The sequence below is a fragment of the Lolium perenne genome, chromosome 6 (genome assembly GCF_019359855.2).
Source record: "Lolium perenne isolate Kyuss_39 chromosome 6, Kyuss_2.0, whole genome shotgun sequence".
Classification (NCBI taxonomy): Eukaryota; Viridiplantae; Streptophyta; class Magnoliopsida; order Poales; family Poaceae; genus Lolium; species Lolium perenne.
Window position 1 is genome coordinate 64997210 of NC_067249.2, and position 19043 is coordinate 65016252.

General features: G+C 47.5%; 2 protein-coding genes across 2 annotated transcripts; both read right to left on the minus strand.

Moving 5' to 3' along the window:
• Positions 1–1532: 1532 nt before the first annotated feature.
• LOC127309559 (protein GLUTAMINE DUMPER 5-like) lies at positions 1533–2332 on the minus strand. The gene has a single exon (XM_051340365.2). It carries the CDS (start codon positions 2251–2253, stop codon positions 1819–1821), a length of 435 nt encoding a protein of 144 aa, XP_051196325.1. The 5' UTR covers positions 2254–2332; the 3' UTR covers positions 1533–1818.
• Positions 2333–6842: 4510 nt separating this feature from the next.
• Positions 6843–7611, minus strand: LOC127307523 (protein GLUTAMINE DUMPER 1-like). Its single transcript, XM_051338244.2, has one exon. It carries the CDS (start codon positions 7568–7570, stop codon positions 7082–7084), a length of 489 nt encoding a protein of 162 aa, XP_051194204.1. The 5' UTR covers positions 7571–7611; the 3' UTR covers positions 6843–7081.
• Positions 7612–19043: the final 11432 nt, after the last annotated feature.

The window sequence follows — 19043 nt, forward strand, 5'->3', positions numbered from 1 at the left end:
ACAAAGCTAGTTCTCGGCCAAAAAAAGAAGGCAGAAAAACGATTTTAAGTCTAGCAGTTCGTGATTAGTAGCATGAGTATGTGACGAGGTGACAACTGATGAGTCAGTATAGGCGTACCAATTCAGCTTGAGAAGTGAGAAGACGTCTAATTCCTCTGTAAAGCAAAGCTATGTGTATTCATCGTGCCCGACCACCTAGCTTTGACACTGGTCGGCGGTCGCTATATAGCTGACGCGCGCACACTCACATATATATGGATATATTTACTACTTGCTTCTACAGATTCGGTGTTTCGGATGGGAACGGACGCGACCTTGCAAGTGCCTGGTGACTCGGTGTGCAATGCCCAATGAGAGTGAGAAGAGAAGGGAAGAGAAGAGAAGAGAGTAGGAAGAGAGCGAGAGCGAGAGATCTTGCTTTCGTTCTCTTTATAAAGCAAAGGGATTAGGGAATTAAGCAAGTGAGGTTATGTGACGACTGATCATTCGCTGATTGAAGATAAGGTTGAACCTAATTAGAGCATCATGATGTGGTTCGCAGGGCCTGAACTCTGAAGTAGTAAACTATAATATATAGAATGAGGGACATTTCTCTAACTGTCTAAGAGCACCCTCAAATGTGAGTGAAACCAGTCCACGTCCTAAAAGTTTTAGGCTAACACCTGCTTCTTACATGTTGTCTATATAGCGCTGTTGGAATTTCCATCTAGAAAGCTTAGAGAAAACATTTAATTAAACTTATGGTAGTTAAACAGCTGAAACATATATCAGTATAGTAAAAGAAAGTATTTCAGTTACAAATATATGAGTTGGTTGTTCTTAGGCGTGGGTCCCAGCTTACAGAATATTTTACCTATATACATTTTGGCAAAATTGAGTTAGCTCAGGGCCCATATGTGGGTTTCATCTTATGGATAGGGTTCTGGCATGCACATATAAATTAGTTGCTCTAAGCCAGGCTACCTATGGTCAGACACACTTGTATCAAGAGTTAGTGTGGTTTCATGAAGATGTTACATAAGAGGAAACAGTTCAACCAAGTTACATAAGAGGAAACAGTAATACCATGTCTCAAATAATATGAAAATCCTTTATTTTCCACCGCAAAAAGAAAGAACACAATTGCACAAAAGGTTTTTTCTATGCCGATGATCTCTAAAAGTCATCTTTTATCTATTTTTTTTTTGGAAAGAAGGATAACACTGCATCAATTGATACATTTGTATGAAATAGTGCCACACACGCCTAACATTGTTGTTGAATAAATCAGCTTACGAAAATAAAAACATAAGACAAAACCAAGGCTAGCTAGTGTAGCTTGATCTCTACTTATGTGCAACTCTACTGAAGTTTACAGATGCGCGAGGACACATGGCGCACTTCTATCCTAAAGTTATAAACTTTTTTTTAATGCAACTTTAAGCTCTATGACATGTGAATGTGATATTTTTTGGAAATAAAAGCATGTGATTAATCCGATCGAATTAAAATGACAATTCACCAGACAAGTGCGAAATAGCAACGAAGCAGACTTCCGTTGTAAAAGCAGGTACCATTTCATAACTTTTTTCTCAGAACACAAAATATCATGGACATGGAGCAAAATTAGGTGAGTGTATTGATTGCACTCGCTGAATGCTCTCAGCTCGCAACAATCCCATCTCCACAAGGACAACATCGCGTCGTTGCACCTCGCAAAAACTACTAATTCACGAGAACAAAAAGGAGGCAAAATCTATGAACAAAATCCAACTCCTCCCGTTTAATTTGATCGACACTTGTACACGTTGGTGTCGATCAACCGGCGAAGAGTGTTAGCTACACGGCGGAGACGTCCAGCTTGGGGCCGCCGTGGCACTGGCAGTACGGCCGCTGCACCTTGCCGGCGAAGGCGAGAGGCGTGGCGCTGGCGAGGAACGATGGCGCGTCGTCACCCGCCATCACGACCACCACCTTGGGCGACTCCCTGTCCACCGGCGCCAGCACGCGCACGGACATCATCCCCGCCTGGACGATCACCTCCTCCTGATCCTCCTCGCGGCGCCCATCCTTGGGGCGGGAGCAGAGGAGGACGGCCAGCGCCACCGCGATGAGGCTCATCACAATCCCGAAGCCGATAAATAGGTACGGAGTCGGCGTCGACCAGAACGGGAGCGGCTGGACTGCACCGCCGGCGCCGTAGGCCGGAACAACCACCGGCGACGAGGAAGCCCCGCCGTACTTCATTGGCATGCCAACTGCCGCGTTCCTCATATGTGAAGTGAGGTACTACGGTGCGCTTGTGTGCGTAGTTGTGTGTCTGCACTGAGAACGGATGGAGGTGTGGCCGTGTGGGTGATGATGCTGGGGTAGAAGGCGGGGTGTGGATTTATACCGAGGTGAGAGTGCGTGGAGGCTGAGCGGGACACACTGTTGGCTGAGCTTTGTGCCCCCGGGTTTGTGCCCACAAGAAACCAACTTGATGGATCACTTGGGCAGTGATGGGATTATTGTTATGTTTGGACATTATTTTGGTGGAGCCAGCCAGAATCTGGGAAAGAAAAGTTTGGTATAGAGGCAGAGGGGAACGTTATCCGTGGTTTGTCTTGCTTTTTCTAGGAGTGGGGAGGGGAGCTCATCTGATTCTTGCAAACTTTCATCAACTAGCTAAAGAATAGAGAGTTGATGCGAGACTTTCTTATTATTTTTCTAATGGGGATACGGGTAGCCTGATCGGTGATGTCACACGCATAAAGGATGCAGTGTGCGTGTTACCTAATCCAATTTATTTGATCTTGAGGAAAACAGCTGGGTATTTTTTTATTGATTTTCAAGAAACAGTTGTGCATTACAGAAAAAAAAGGAAAGCTAGCTATCTAAACAGAGCAGATTATATGAAGCTGTGCACCCAAGTTTTGAATGAAATAAGCTTCTTCATACTTGATTTTTATGTTCTTAATGTATATGTTTTATGTGTCAGTTCATATGGTTGCGTAAATGTATAATGTTGGCTACTTATTTTTTGAAATGAAGGCAAAAACTTTGCTCCATTCTATTAATTAAGAATGAGATTTCAACAAGAAAGGAAATGAGCAAGTATTACAAGAATCTCATCTCCCGGAATAATTCACTCAAACGTTTCACTACCACGAGAACCCACAACTTCGCCTCATGCGTGATTTGAGATAGAAGAGCCGAGGTGGAGCATTGTTTGTTGTTGAAGACTCGAGCATTTCGTTCATTCCAAACTTCCGACGAGACAAGAAGAGTAAGGGATGCTTTTTTATTTGCATTATTACGAAGAATGGATGAAATGGCCACACGTTGAGGTAGATGAAGTGAAGGCCGAGCCATTCCAACTAGGCCTCAAGTCAGATTGGTGAATGTACAATGAACAAGGAGGTGCACAGTCAATTCCGTCTCTCTTTTGCAAAAGGGGCAACCCTACAATTGAGCCATCCCCGCTTCTCGATCGGCCATCCAAAGCTTATTTTAGACGGTGAGCCACGCAAAGAACTTGATTTTGGGAGGTGCCCAAATTTTCCACACCTTAGCGCTAACCGGCGATGAAGATGCCTCAAAGAATTGAGCCTTGTATGCAGATTCAGGCGAGTATTTCCCACTTAGGGCAAGGCTCCAATCAATTTCACCCATCACATCTTCTTTTGTGGCGCAATGAGCCGAACTTGATCCCGTAAGGCCACAAATTGCAAAAGATGATCCAACGAACGGATAGAGGGAACATTGCTGTTGGCAATCCAAGCGTCGTTTTTGAGAGCATGCATGACATTCCATTTCTTCCTTTTGAACTCAATCAGAGGCTCGCAACAACAACAATACCAAATGGTGACGACACATAGTCTCCAAAAATTCTCCAAAAACTACGTGGCAAGGAAGATAGTAATGCAAAAACACCATCGTCATTCGGTCCAACCATCATAATCAGATCATGGGTTTTACCCATAGTTTAAAATAGCCGGCTATAGCCGGGCTATAGCCCGCTATAGCCTTTCCCGCATGGTGCGGCTAACTGCATTAGCCCGCTAAAAGGTGTCAAACTCCTTAAATAACCGGCTATAGCCAGGCTATAGCCGGGCTATAGCTGTTTTAGGAGGCCGCGGCTATATCCTGTAGCCTTACCTTGAAGTATGTCCAATCTCCAAACAATGCCTTCAACAAGAAAACGACTCGAAATAAGCCATCGTTGCTAGATACAACTATAGAAGGTCAAACCTATGGTTTTCATCCCAGAAACTAAGACTGCAAAAGCATGGTATGATTGTGGAAGATTCTATTTCTGTTTTAGCTTAAAACAAGCCTTAGATTATTACAGCCAAGGTCTGCAAAATGTTCTTCAAAAAGAAAGGTGCAATACACATGGAGACTGGGGAGTGCGTGTAGGCATCTAGCATTGCGTGATTGGTAGCATAAGGGCGTGGCGAGCTGACAACTGATGAGTTGATGTAAGCGTGTACCCAAATCCAGCTTGAGAAGCGAGAAAATATCTAATTCTCTACCGTAAAGCAAAGCTTCGTGTACGCCTCGTGCCTGGCCACCTAACTAACTTTGACACTGGTCGCTATACAGCTGACGGATGCACAACCATATATGTATGTGGAGTTATTATTTACTGTATATAGCTTTACAGATTCATAACTATGGATGGGAACGGACGCGCTAGTGCTTAATGACTCGGTTTGCAACGGGACTACGGGAGAGACTGAGAGAAATTTTGGTTACGGTGAGAGAGGGAGAGCGAGCCAGAGAGGTCTTCCTTTCATTCTCTTTGAAAAGCAACCTAAAGTAACTGAGATTATGTGACGACTCATCGTCATTCGTTGATTCATGATAAGGTTGAACATAATTAGAGTATCAGGATGTGGCAACACAGGGTCTGGACTCTGAATTACAAGGCAAAACGAAAAGTGTGGCAAAAACCTAAACATAACCTAAGGCATTCTCTCGTACATGCTGTTCATAAATATTGCCAGGATTTCCATCAGCTAGAGAGCTTAGAGATTACTTTTATACCTATGCTAGTTCATACTGTATAACAACAATGGAACGTATTTCAGTTATAAAGCTACGAGCTTGGTCCGACATACTTCTATTAGGAAAAAAAACACTTATCTTAGAGGTTAAGGCCGCTCCCCATCTCCTCCCCTAACGCTCCCCTCCCGAGCAGCAGCGGAGGCCCCAACCTTGCAACCCTAGTAGCCCCTCCTCATCCCATGCCCCTTAGGCTGCCGTTGTTGCCGACTCAGGTAGCGGTGACGCTGCCCCACCCGCTGAAGGACGGAGGGATGGAGAGGTTTTCGCAGCGGCGCTTCAGGGGAGGCGGTGGGGCGCATGCTGAGGACGTCGGGCGGCGTGACCACGGTGGTCGACGTTGAGCACTGAGTGGAGCGTGGCGGCCGTCGTCTCTAGCGGCAGCTCGGCGGTGGAGGCCCGATCTGGGCCCTCTTGGACCCAATCGACGCAGGAGGGCCATGGATTCAGCCAAGCCATCGTCGGTGCTCCGTGCCGCCTTATTCTTCTCCGTTGGTCCAGCCCTCCTGCGTGGTCCCGCAAATAATGGAGGTGATCCTAGGATTCTTCTCGCGACAAGCCTGTCCGGGTCGATCTGGTGGGAGTGTCATGTTCTGGAAGGCTCCGTCGGTGAACTCCAATGGACGACATGCCAGAGATTGCTAGATCAGATGTTATTCGGGCGCGCTACCGTGTTTTTTCTGACAGTTTGGTTTTAGAGGGAGCGTTTTGAAGCTTTGTTGGCTGTTCCCATCATCGGGCATGCTTTTTCACCCATGGTGAGGCCAGCTAGCGTAGAATGTCATGGAAGCCGATATCTTGGAACTAACAATGATGATTCGACTCTTCGTAGTGATGTTGAATTGGCTTGGTGGTTCGTGATTTGGAGCAGTGACTGCGGAAGTGGGGGCGACGGCACTGGAGAAGTTCAGAGTCCTACCTTCTAGGGTGAAAAACTAAGGTTTGACCTTATTTGTATGTGCCTAACAATTGACTTGTTCAAAGCATTGTTTTCGGGAGCGACGATTTCTCTTCAGGGTGAAAATGAAAGATCTGCGATCGGGCGATGATGACGCTTGTGCGCTTTTCTCTTCTTGGGGCATCGCTTTTGGGGAAGCTAGAGTTTTGGTGATATCCATGTGGTGTTAGTGCTGTGCTCCAAAGAATAGATCTCTGCTGCGGGACATTTTTTTATTGTATTTTATTTATTGTGTGCATCCGTAATGCCGCTAGAGCAATGTGTTTGTGCAGAGGCTGGGTGTAATTGTTACATTCGGAATACTAATATATGCTCTTTATCGAAAAAATATTTCTATTAAAAAGTCAGTGTGGCTTCACGAAGATAATACAATGCAACTTTTTTTTTGTTTTATATTTATATAAGGATCTTTGTTACGGCAGTTTATTTAATGGAGATCGACGAGAGGCCATTGCCTAGATGAACTCTTGGAGAACTAGAACAACAATACAATGTGTGAATAGGAACGTGCTATTTCTAATTGGACTGAACAACCCTTATTCCAAGTACTCCAAGATGATTTTAAGCGTCGTATTTTATGTAATAAAAGAAGGGATGGATAGCTCTACATTCAGAAATCATGTACAACTCTATTTGAAGTTGCATATGTGCAAATTGGGCACTTTGCAAACTTCTAACCCTACAGATATACACAACTTCTCTATGCAACTTTAAGGTTTTTACGGTATGTAATTTGTTCAATCGAGTTAGAAATGACAACTCTTCAGCCATCAAGAAGTGAGAAATAGCAAAAATCCAAACATCCGTCGTAGAACCAGCACCAAATCTTTCGTAAATTTTGCACGAGCAGGATATGTTAATATCCAACAAAATTAGTGTATATTAATTATCCACTCGCTGCATGCTGTCAGCGCGCACCGCGCAACAACCCCATCTCCAGCATCGCATCCTTGGACCTCTCGCAAAACTACTAATTCACGGGGGGAAAGGGAGATAGAATCTATGAACAAAATCCAACTCCTCCCATCTAATTTGATCGACACATTTACACGGTGGTGTCGATCGATCGGCCCAAGAGAGGCCATGCACAGTTAACTACACGGCGGCGGCGGCGGCCACCTTGGCGCCGCCGGCGTAGCACTGGCAGTACGTTTGCTGCACCTTGGCCGCCGTCCCGGAGAAGGCGAGCGGCGTGGCGCTGGCGAGGAACGAAGGCGCTTCGTCGCCGGCCATCACAACCACCACCTTCGGCGATTCCCTGTCCAGAGGCGCCAGCACGCGCACGGACATCATCCCCGCCTGGACGATCACCTCCTCCTCATCCTCGCGGCGTCCCTCCTTGCGGCGGGAGCAGAGGAGCACGGCCAGCGCCACCGCGATGAGGCTCATCACAATCCCGAAGCCGATGAACAGGTACGGAGTCGGCGTCGACCAGAACGGCGGTGGCTGGACTCCGACTCCCCCGCCGGCGCTGTAGGCGGGCACAAACATCGGCGACGAGGAGGCGCCGGCGCCGTTCATTGGCATGTCGACTGCGGCGTTCCTCATGGTTTGTGTGACGTGAGGTCTGCTTGTGTCTTTCATCTCTGTCTGCAGCGAGGATCGATGAAGGTTTGTGTGGTGACGCTGGGTAGGGGGCGTGGTGGATTTATACCGTGGAGAGAGTGCGTGGAAGCTGAGTGGGACACACTGTTAGCTGAGCTGTGTGCCCCCAGGTTTGCTCCCACCATAAACCAACTTGAAGGATCACTTTGGTACTGATGGGATTGGTATATTTGGACATTATTTTAGCGGAGGCAGAATCTGAGCTTGGCAGAGGCTTATCCATGGCTCTCCTTTCTCAAGGAGTGGGGAGGGGCCCTAGCGCTGGTCTGAATCTTGCAAAGTGTCATCAACTAGCTAAAAAGTATTCCCTCGGGTTCATCAACTATGCAGATACATTTAAATCTAGATAAATCTACAACACATAATTTGAAAAGGAGGAATTTTGTGACCTTCCCGCGGCCCTCCGTACTGGACTTTCGGACCTTGATGGCGGTGATTGAGGATTTCGGGGTAGCCTCGGGGCTTCGTACCAACATCGCCAAATGCTCGGTCAACCTCATCCGATGCACAAACGCTCATGTGGCTTTAGTGGAACAGGAACTGCGGAGCCCTATGGAGCCTTTTCCGCAAAAGTACCTGGGGTTGCCGCTATCCTTAAGGAAGCCATCCGCGGCCCAGCTCCAATACCTCGTGGACAAGGTAGCGAATAAGCTCCCAGGGTGGAAGGCGTCGCTTCTCGACAAAGGGGGGCGCTTGGAGCTCGTCCGATCCACACTGTCGGCGATGCCTATTTTCTCCATGATGTCCCTTGACATTCCGGTCAAGACCGTTCTTGCGATTGAGAAGATAATCAGGGGCTTCCTCTGGAAAGGACGGAAGGATGTAAAGGGTAGCCACTGTCTGGTGGCGTGGGACAAAGTGTGCACCCCCAAGGCTTGGGGTGGTCTCGGTATTCCGAACTTGAGGATGATGAATGTGGAATTGAGGACCAGATGGCTCTGGCTTCAACGGGTTGACGACTCGAAGCCGTGGAAGGAACTAAATATCCAAGTTCCTAAGCTAGCGAAGCACCTCTTCGAAGGGGCCACTTACTCAGTGGTAGGGGATGGAGCGTCCACCCTTTTCTGGCTAGGCAACTGGCTTCCTGATGGACAGATCAGCGACATTGCCCCAAACCTGTTTGCTGCTGTGCCGAAGCGTGCGGCCAAACAACGACGGGTCCGCGAGGGACTGGCAGGAGGCTGGCTTGATGACCTATCCCCGGACCTAGGCGCGCCTGCGCTTATGGAGCTATTCGCAGTTGCAGATCGGTTGGTGCACATCACCCTTGCCGAGGGCGTGGAGGATAGTTTCAGGTGGAGGTGGGAGAGTAACAACTCCTACTCCGCCAGATCCTGCTATGAAGGGATGTTCGAAGCCAGAGTGGATATGGCCGGTGCACTCCAGATTTGGAAGTCGCGCGCTCCACCAAACTGCAGAGTGTTCATGTGGCTTGCAGCGCGCAACAGATGCTGGACGGCTGACAGGCTTAGTCGGCGTGGACTCCCACACCCGGCGTCCTGCCCTTTCTGCGATCAGGAGGACGAGACCCTAGACCACCTCCTCATGGGTTGCGTCCTGGCGCGAGAGGTCTGGGATGTGTATCTACGCCTTTGGGGCAAGCTCCGTTGGATGCCGCAGCCGGACTCCACTCTCGTCAACTGGTTGCAGGATAAGAAGGGGGGCCCGGGAGGCGACAAGGACCTCTGGATAGCGATGGTGCTTGTGTGTTGGACTCTCTGGCGTCATCGCAATGACGTAGTCTTCGAAGGCATGGCCCCATCCAAGGTCGTGGTGATTCGCAAGATCTCAGAGCAGGCGGAGCTTTGGCGAGCGGCTAAGCTGTTTAGAGGCATGCTTGTGCCGGTAGAAAAGTGGAGATGTCGCGAGTAGTTGTTTAGTGTATGCGTGCTAGCCTTAGGGTTAGTGTGGTGTTGCACCGGTGGCGTTTGTGCCAGCGGTGTGTTGTACTTTGGCTTCTTGGCCACTTCTTCTATGAAACCGATACGTCTATCCATGACGTATCCTTGAAAAAAAAGGAGGAATTTCTAGAGTTGATGTGAGACCTTCTTTTTTTTCTTTTTCTGAAGGGGGTCCTAGCTAAATCAGTGATGTCACATGTACAAAGGATAGAATATAACTGTAACTCAATCCAACTTATTTGATTTTGAAGGATTGTTTTAGGAAAACAGTTGCGCATTTTTAGCTGGCTATCTAAACAGAGCAGATTATATGAAGTTATGCACCCGAGTTTTGAATGAAATGAGCTTCATATTTGATTTTGAGGTTTTTAATGTACTCAGGATAGAGAGAGTATAAGTTTTATGTGTCAGTTCATGGTTGTGTAAAGGTGCAATTCTGAACTACTTTCTAATAGTAGTATATAAGAACAGTTAGATATCAAAACAGTGCAGTTCACAAGTATGTAGTTCAGACTTAGGAGGGGTGGACCTGACAATGATACAATTGAGAGCATGTTTCAACTGCATCTCCAACCAAACATACACTAAAGTGAACTTGGCAGCTTGTAACCAAGATAAATCAGCTAGTCTCTACACATGGAACGATGCACCTAGCTACTCCATCCATTGTAAATTCAGTTAACTTAACTTCAGCTAGATAGCGCGTGTGTATTTAGACGTGTTGTACTCGTATCTTGATAAAGCTGAGTTAATTAGTTTCAAATGAAAGAAGTAGCAATTAATAACAATCTATAGCTAACACCTCTTCTCTTTACCCAGTCACACAGGTTTTGTACAATTTTACTTTTACTGTGGGGTAGTTTTACTTGAATACCTACGTCTGTTTTTTTTTCTTTTTTTGAATAACAGCAGGAGAACTGCTGTGTTCATTGCATTAGTTAGAAGAAAAGGCACAAAGACCCAAACTGCTCAGTTTATTGAAAGAAAACCGGGCGAAAATATTTACATCAACAAGAGCACCACTAGACATAAAGAGGGTCAGAAAGGCTAGGGGTGGCACAAACAGAGAAGTACACCACCGGGGCAAGCAGCGTCACCGAACATCATCCCTCGTGCTTACGGTGGGACATCTTCGACTTCATTGCAACAGCCCCAAGGTCACTCCAGTCATGTTGAATCGATCACCATTGCCATGAGCTTGTTGTCGGCTTCAACAGCATCGGAGAGAGAAGACATAACCTAAGGCAGGCGGCATGTGCCGCTCCGGTCTTGAGAGGGCGGAAAACAGGACTCGTTTGGTGCCGCCTGCATGTCGAGGGTGCTCCTGCTACCGCCACCACGGGGCAACCCCACGATACCCAGCACCACAGACTCGAAGAACACCCGCGATTGATAGCGCCCGACCAGCCGCTTGACCATAGCCCAGGTGCTCCCATCAGTACCATGTCTCCAAAACGATGCTTCCATCGAAGTAACGACATTGTGGATGTCGCCAATCCGACATGCGGATTTAGGTTTTCACCAAAAGACAAGACCCAAGAGTGGGAGAAGTGTTAGATCTCCTCGGTAACGCCTTCAACAAGGCAAACGACACCCAAAAGTGACGTCATCACCGACATCGACGGAAGTCGAGAAAGATTTTCATGCGGAGAACTGCACACCTCGCTGGAACCTGAGTTCCCGGCACACCTCAGTCACACCTGACCTCTCCACAAAACCTCGCCGGAGCACCATCAAGGACGGCTTCATGACTGGCATCCCTTCCGGCCACCAAGAGCATGTGCGCACCCCACCTGCCTCCAGCTGTCAACCGGAGGAAAGGTTGCTTGGCCACCCGCTCGCCCTGTCCGTCGCCCTGGCCAGCAAAGGAGACAGCGCCGCCACACTATGACTGGAAAGCAGCCGGAGGAGAGTATCGTGCCGTCACGCGAAGGACGCGGCCCGCGCGGCCCAATTCTGGCCCAATCGACCCGCGCAGCCAGGCGCAAAGCAGCGTGCCGCACCGCACCTGCCGACCTTCGCCACCCCGCCTGGAACCACCGCATCCCGGTCCACCACCGCGCTGACGCCCGCTTGGGCGAGGCCAGCTTCACCCGCACCGGCACCCGCTTGGGCGCGGCCGGCCAACGAACCCCTCCGCGTCCACCGCGAGCTCCCCCCAAGCCCGCGCGCCTGCCGGACTCAGCCACCCCGCCTGGAACCGCCGCATCCCACCCCACCACCACGCCGACGCCCGCTTGGGCAAGGCCGGCGAGAGCGCCCCATCGCGTCCGCCGTGAGCTCGCCCTAAGCCGCCTTCGGAAGCCGGGGCCGCCACCACCACGGCGAGGCCAGCGACAGCGGCGAAGGAGGAGGGCCTTAGGAGGAGGACCTGGCCGGAGGCGCTCAGGTTTCCCCGTGCCGCCCAAGCAGAGCGACGCGTGGGCCGGAGGGAATATCTACGCCTGTCATGGTAGATATCTTCCATCGATCTGTGCTGAGGTTAGTTCAATCCACAATAATTGCAATATATATATCTTATCGTATTACTCTCTCCGTCCTGGTTCACAGGGCTTGCGTGTATTCCTAGATCGTAAATTTGATGATGATAATAAAAGATATATGTATATTACAAAAATATATTACTCCGTATTAGAAAATCAAGATGTTCTACTTTCTAGCTAATGAAATATTTTTTACGGTGTACAATTAATATTATGTTAACCGAATTGACAACCTAAGAATGCTTGCAAGCCCTAAGAAATTGAACGGAGGTAGTATTCAAAAAGTGTTTTACTGTAAAGTCCAAGTCAGATACACAATGACACAATTCTTTCCACACAAGCGTAGACGTCGAGACTACGCTTACTGGAAGCTAAGCTAACGCGGCGAATCGCAAATGCTTTATGCATCAGCCCCCAATACGCAGCTTCTTTGATGCATGCCGTGCAACCGCGCACTAGCTAGCGAGTTGGCCCAATTGAAAGCACTGCGTGAAAGGGATAAGAACGTGTTAGCTCTTCGTTAAAAAGACACTAACATGATACCAAGCTTAAGCCTAACGATATATCTTCTACATACGCAAGTGAAAACGTTAATCAGGTGATTAACTTACATTTCAGTTGATAACCTACGCACGTAACGTATAAACTGGTCTGGAACTTTCTTTGTGAATCAATTACTCAATCTCGAATCCATCAATCGATGCGTCTTAACAAATCGAATAGACAGCAACCATATAATTTTGGGATTTCTATTTGCGTGCCCTCGGGTCGTTAGTTGTACTCAGTTTTTTCCAGCCCCTTAGTTTTTCCTCAGTTTTCCCTAAGCTTATGTCTGAAACCCGCAGAAGGAGCTCAGACGGAAGGAATCCGTTTATTTGGACGTTCTGTGCTGACGTGTTGCGCCGCGTCGTCTGTGGGGCCGCGTCGTCTGTGAGGCCGCGTCGTGTGGGGCCGCGTCGTGTGGGGCCGCGTCGCGTGGGGCTGGTAGAAAGACCGCGTGGGACAGGACAAGAAGCGTTTGGTTGCACGTGAGCAGGAGCTGGGTTTTGTCTCTCTCGGCCCAAATTGGTATTTTTAAGAGCACTTTTTCCCCTCTTTCTCTCTCTGTCTTTTTCACCAAATTAGTATCAAATCTAGAGAAACTTCTATTTCTGTCTTTCTTCAATATGGCAACAAATCTAGTAGCAAATCTCTGGGGTTATTTATGCCTTTTGGTCCTCATTTTTTGCCCAATATGGCAGCAAATCTAGAAGCTAGTATATGATAAATTCACAACAGCATAATCACAAAACTAAGTATAATACATAAACTGCATACAACAGCCAAAAGCAGCCAATAACGTTGTTAATGTTCACGACAAACTAAGCTGAAAAATATACAAGACGCGCGCAATGTATGGACAACAAGAAGATTAGGATACCCCAGGATGAATGAATTTGTTCTTCATTCCTCCTCATATATTTCTCCATCGCTCCAGCCGTGCATTATCCCAAGGAAATATTCATTGAACTCCTTCCGTCTGCAGTGTGAGGCCAATACATCCTCCAAACGGTATGGCATGTGTTCATTTCTCATACCGTAGTTTCCTATTCTATCCACACGTAGTGGCCACTCATCCCAGACCTTTGTATCATGAGAGTACTCTCTGATATAACCCAAATCCGTGTAGTAGATGCAGCCAGATCGAAGTGTCGGGTACACTCTGGTGTCGACGGAGATACACCGGATATAATTCACGAATAAGGCATTACTGCCAATGTTACTGACCGGATGGAGAGAGCGGCTCTGAGTGTCCACACGGTACACCAATGGTTTGCCCGCCAATGCCTCGTTGACCAACAACACAAGCAGCAGATCACCATCCGACTTCACAAGGTAGAACTTCTGATGTCCAAGTTCTGGAAATGAAATTAGTGTCTCCATCTTGACAGTGCTCGCGCGCTGCTGCAAATGTACATTGGTGCACACTATTCTTTCGGACTCAAAATTGTACGCAGCTACTGCATACAGTTCACCATTGAACGGGGTAATACAACGCAGACAATGGTTGTTGATCGAAAATCTTTCTTCTCCCCAATCTTCATATATATCCTTAGTTGGAGTGCTCTCATCGACCCAACCAATTTCTGGCGGGTAATGTGCGGCAACGAAGACCATAGTCGAGGATTTGATTACAGCGACTGAATTCAGAAAAACAGATGGCATCTATGCCTCAAACATAGTGTTCGATTTCTTCGTGAGTGGGTTCAGAAGCCGTATCTTGTGCGCCGGATTCTTCTGGGCAAGCACGATGACGCCACGGCAAAAGCCGACGAAGTAGTATCTAAAATATATTGATGAAGATAACATTCAGCACTAAGATGTTTAAGATTGAAAATAAAAAGGTAGATATGGAGGAATTTGAACCTTGTATGAACTTCCGATAGATCTATGGTGACGTAGCGTGATGTGCCGAGTTGGAGGAAGGTGAACTCAGCGACGCGTGGAAGGGCGTGGTCTAGCATGATCCATTCGTCCAGGTGCACGTCGGGCTAAGGCAAACCTGAGCGCCAATTTCTACAGACTTGCCTCATAGCAGAGTAGGTGTCGGCGTACTCCTCGTTCGCCAGTAAGCATTGCCCGATTTTGTGAAGTGGTCCATCAGCCGAGAGAGAGGCCCAGTTCATGGAGGCGCCACGCTTGGATGCGCCGCCCTCGGAGGCGACGCGCTCGGCGGCGACGCGCTCGGAGGCGACGGACGCGGAGGCGACGGCCGCCGGCGCATTCTTCTTCTCCATCGCCGGCAGGGTAGCGTGCGTACGGCGGTTGGGGTTTTTTCGATTTGGAGAAGTTGATGGGACGTGAGAGGGGTGGTTTCGTGCGTGAGCGAGAATGAGACGACTGTGTGCAGAGGGAGGGAGGGGCTTACGCGTCCTAAATGCGACCCGCATCCTACGCGTCCACTATTTGCACGTCTGCACCGCGACACGCGTCAACAATGGCACGTCTTCCACTTCTGCACCGCAACACGCGTCCTCGGGTCTAACCCTGGAAATTTAGATATACTCAGGTATACCCCCGAGTCATATACTAGCATTTTTTGTGTGCTCAGTTTTCTCCTTGAGTGCTAATACTGGCTAGTGTAATATACTCAGTTTTACCCTCAAGTGGCTGGTCAACAGAGAGTCAACAAATGGGATTAACTAGTTAAATGAGTTATTTAATGTGCAAAAAATTCCGAAAAAGAGTGGCACTTACTCATGGAGTCTTTACCACAAATTACCACTTCTCAAATCATAGATAAATCAAGTTTCACCACAAATTGCCACTTCTCAAATCACCTAGTAGCTATAAAGGTGCATGGTTTTCCATAATAAGCCCTACCCAAAACAGCTTTCCCCAAAACAAACTTTGTCTGAATGAGGCCATAATTTTCACACTCATGTAGATTTGTATTGCAAATAGTTTGAGGTAGGCCAAGATGGGTTTCATTGTACAAAACACGCATTTTCCATTTTTTAAATCTCATATTTGAATCCCTTAGTCTGTTTACTACTCACTTGCCCTTGGTTTCTTGATACTACTCAGTTTTGCCCTCTCCCTTCACAAACTCTCACAGACGCCCAACATTGCCCTGATTGGTCTAGCCCATGTCACGCGGATCGTGCCCGTCGACCGTTGATCGTATGATCTAACGGGTAGGATAACCCCTATCTATCTCTCTGGTCGGGGCCACCACCCTCTCTCTCTCTGTCGTCGGTTAGCTTCACGCAAAGTTTGGTTTTCTGCATTATTTTTCACGAGCTAAATTATAAACTCTTTTTAGGCATTACTTTTCACGCAAAAAATGATAAACCATCACCGATTTGTTGTAGCCATTACTTTTCACGCAAAAAATGATACACCATCACCCATTTCTTGTACCCATTACTTTTCACGCAAAAAACGATAAATCATCACCGATTTTGTTGTAGCCATTACTTTTCACGCAAAAAATGATACACCATCACCCATTTCTTGTAGCCATTACTTTTCACGCAAAAAACGATAAACCATCACCGATTTGTTGTAGCCATTACTTTTCACGCACACAAATGATACACCATCACCCATTTCTTGTACCCATTACTTTTCACGCAAAAAACGATAAACCATCACCGATTTTGTTGTAGCCATTACTTTTCACGCAAAAAATGATACACCATCACCCATTTCTTGTAGCCATTACTTTTCACGCAAAAAACGATAAACCATCACCGATTTTGTTGTAGCCATTACTTTTCACGCAAAAAATGATACACCATCACCCATTTCTTGTAGCCATTACTTTTCACGCAAAAAATGATAAACCATCAACGATTTGTTGTAGCCATTACGGTAAATGATAAACTATCACGAATTACCATTTCTTTTAGGCATTACTTTTCACGGTAAAATGATAAACTATATCACGAAGTTCCATTTCCGTCAAGATAGTCCGCATTACTTTTTTGTTGAGATATATACCCCCACAACGGTCGTCTCCTCCTTAATTTATTGTGTAAACCCCCACAACGGTCATCTCCTCCTTAATTGATTGTGTAAACCCCCACCAACGTTCACCTCCTCCTTATTTTATTGTGTAAACCCCTACAACGGTCATCTCTCCCTTATAAACACCCACACGGCCATCCCTTGTGTCAATAGGTTCTGCCTCTCTCTTCTTCTTTCACATACACTTGATCCATTGCCATGGCTTCCACGTCTCGGACGCGGACCGGAAGGGGAAGGGGAAGGGGAAGTGGATCATCATCATTGCCACCACCACCGTCAACACTGCCATTGATCATAGAGGAGTTCTTCATCGTCGTCTATGAAGACCCTTTGGTCAAGAAGGTACGTACGCGTTCCCACATATATGATGCATGTGATTAATTATGGGCATGTTCTAAAAAACCTTTAATTTCAAACGATCGGCGCTCGATCTCTTTGCAGGAACTCCCAAAAAAGTTTGCGGACTATCTTGACGGCCAGGAGCCAGCTAAGGTGTATCTGCGAGCAGCTGACTGCGGTCCTCGTCTCTGGACCGTGGAGGTCCTATTTGACGGACAAGGCCGGATGTACCTCGACAAGGGCTGGGAGAAATTCACCATCCTGCACGGTGTGGATTTCGGCTGCTACGTACACTTCAAATATGAAGGCGATGATGTGCTCACAGTGAAGGTGTTCGACGGAACAATGTGCAGGAGGTACTACTACTCAGACGATGAAGATACTGACGATGAAAGTGACGACGACGTGAAGCCATGCATCCATCCCCTTTAGATAAGGGGATTATGACCAAGAATATATATGTAGCTTCATATGCATCGATTTAGAGATCTAGCTATTTTCTATATATTATGCATGTAAAAAATAATATCGCATTTCCACTATTATTCGAGCACCACATCCTCCAAACGATGCCGATGCCGATATCGGCATGGTCAGAACGGCTATGCTCGCCGCCACTGCTAGGTCAACGTCGGGATGCACAATGTTTAGCATAAGAGTCACTTTAGATTAAGCTGCGAAAATAGTCACCTGCCACAGCGGTCATTAGCTGCGGAGGCCCCACAGAGCGGCAATATATAATTTTCTATAAATAAATAGACGACCCACTGGTCATTGGCTGCGGCAGCCCCATAGAGCGGCCCCATTTGTCATTGGCAACACCGCGTATACAATCAGGAAATAAAACGGCCCACGCGTCAGCGGTAGATGGATGGCTACCCGTCAGCACGAGACGGTCAGAGAGGAACTGACCTGACGGTAACGGTAAGGCCTCTAACCTGACGGCAACCCGCGTCTTCGAGGGGTTTCAAACTAGAGGGAGAGGAAAGCTGAGGAAAAACTAAGGGGCTGGGGAAAACTGAGTACAACTAACGAAGCAGGGGCACGAAAATAGAAATCCCTATAATTTTTTTTTCCGAAATGGGAGAAATATCGCCTCACCTTCTGCATCCAAGGGATGCACATGACTTTTTTATTAGATTATTCACAATACCTTACAAGAGCAATACAAAAGATCAAACTCGAAGCCATTGTTATAAACGCGATAAGCAAATAACGAAGAACAATAAAGAAAAACACAACGGAGACACGAGATTTAACGTGGAACACCTTCCAACACAGAAGAGGATAAAAGCACGGGCGCCAGCCAGCAAAACTTCACTATATCGGGGAGCGTTTACAAACGTTGTGGGTTATCTTATATTCTGATAAACCCTAGCCAGCGGCTTACAAGATGTATATATAGGCGGTGCCAACGATTTGTACCGTACCGGAGATGGGCCGAAGCGTAGCGGAGTCTGAAGTTAGCCTCCCTTTAGTATATGAATTTGGATCACAATACAACAAACTCCGCGTTGAGACAACTTCCATCTTGTAGCATGAATGTCGAGGGTGCTCCTCGGCAATGCCCTCCGATAGGGGCTTAGGGTTGATGGAATCCTGCAAGCTGACACGAGACATCGGTTCACAGACAAGCGGGGAGAGCGATTTACCCAGGTTCGGGGCCCTCGATGAGGTAAAACCCTTACGTCCTGCCTGTCTATTCTTGATTATGATGAAAACAGGTTACAAAGGGGTGCCGAATAGTTCGGATGTGATCTCGTCGAGATAGCTAATTGCTAGGGTAACCTAGTTCTAGGCTTCTGTTGGCTAAGATTGCTAAGATTTATTGTGTGTCTCGATAGCCCCTCTCCTGGCCTTTATATAGGTGGCCAGGTCCCGAGAGGTCTATTCGAGTACGAGTAGGTTTACAGTAGATCTATCTCCAATCTTTCCTTGTCCGGCTTCTTTCATGTCTTGTACTCCAAGTAATCATCCGCCGCACCGTCCTAGTAGCCCATCTTGCCATCGGGTACCTTCATGGGCCTCCAGTCGGACCGTGTAGGGTAGAGCAACATTGGTTACCCGAAGGGTAATGCCCACGTCAGTAGCCCCCGAGTGTCTAGCCGAACGTAGTTCGGGTAGAGACTAAAGCATGTCTTCTTCCGAAGTTCTTCTCCTCGATCATTCTTGCCTTTCTTCTATCTTCTATCGGGTGCGCGTCAGCGCTCCCGATGG

Excerpts from the sequence above, each read along its gene's own strand:
- LOC127309559 (XM_051340365.2), bottom strand. The coding sequence starts at position 2,253 with ATGAGGAACGCGGCAGTTGGCATGCCAATGAAGTACGGCGGGGCTTCC.
- LOC127307523 (XM_051338244.2), bottom strand. The coding sequence starts at position 7,570 with ATGAAAGACACAAGCAGACCTCACGTCACACAAACCATGAGGAACGCC.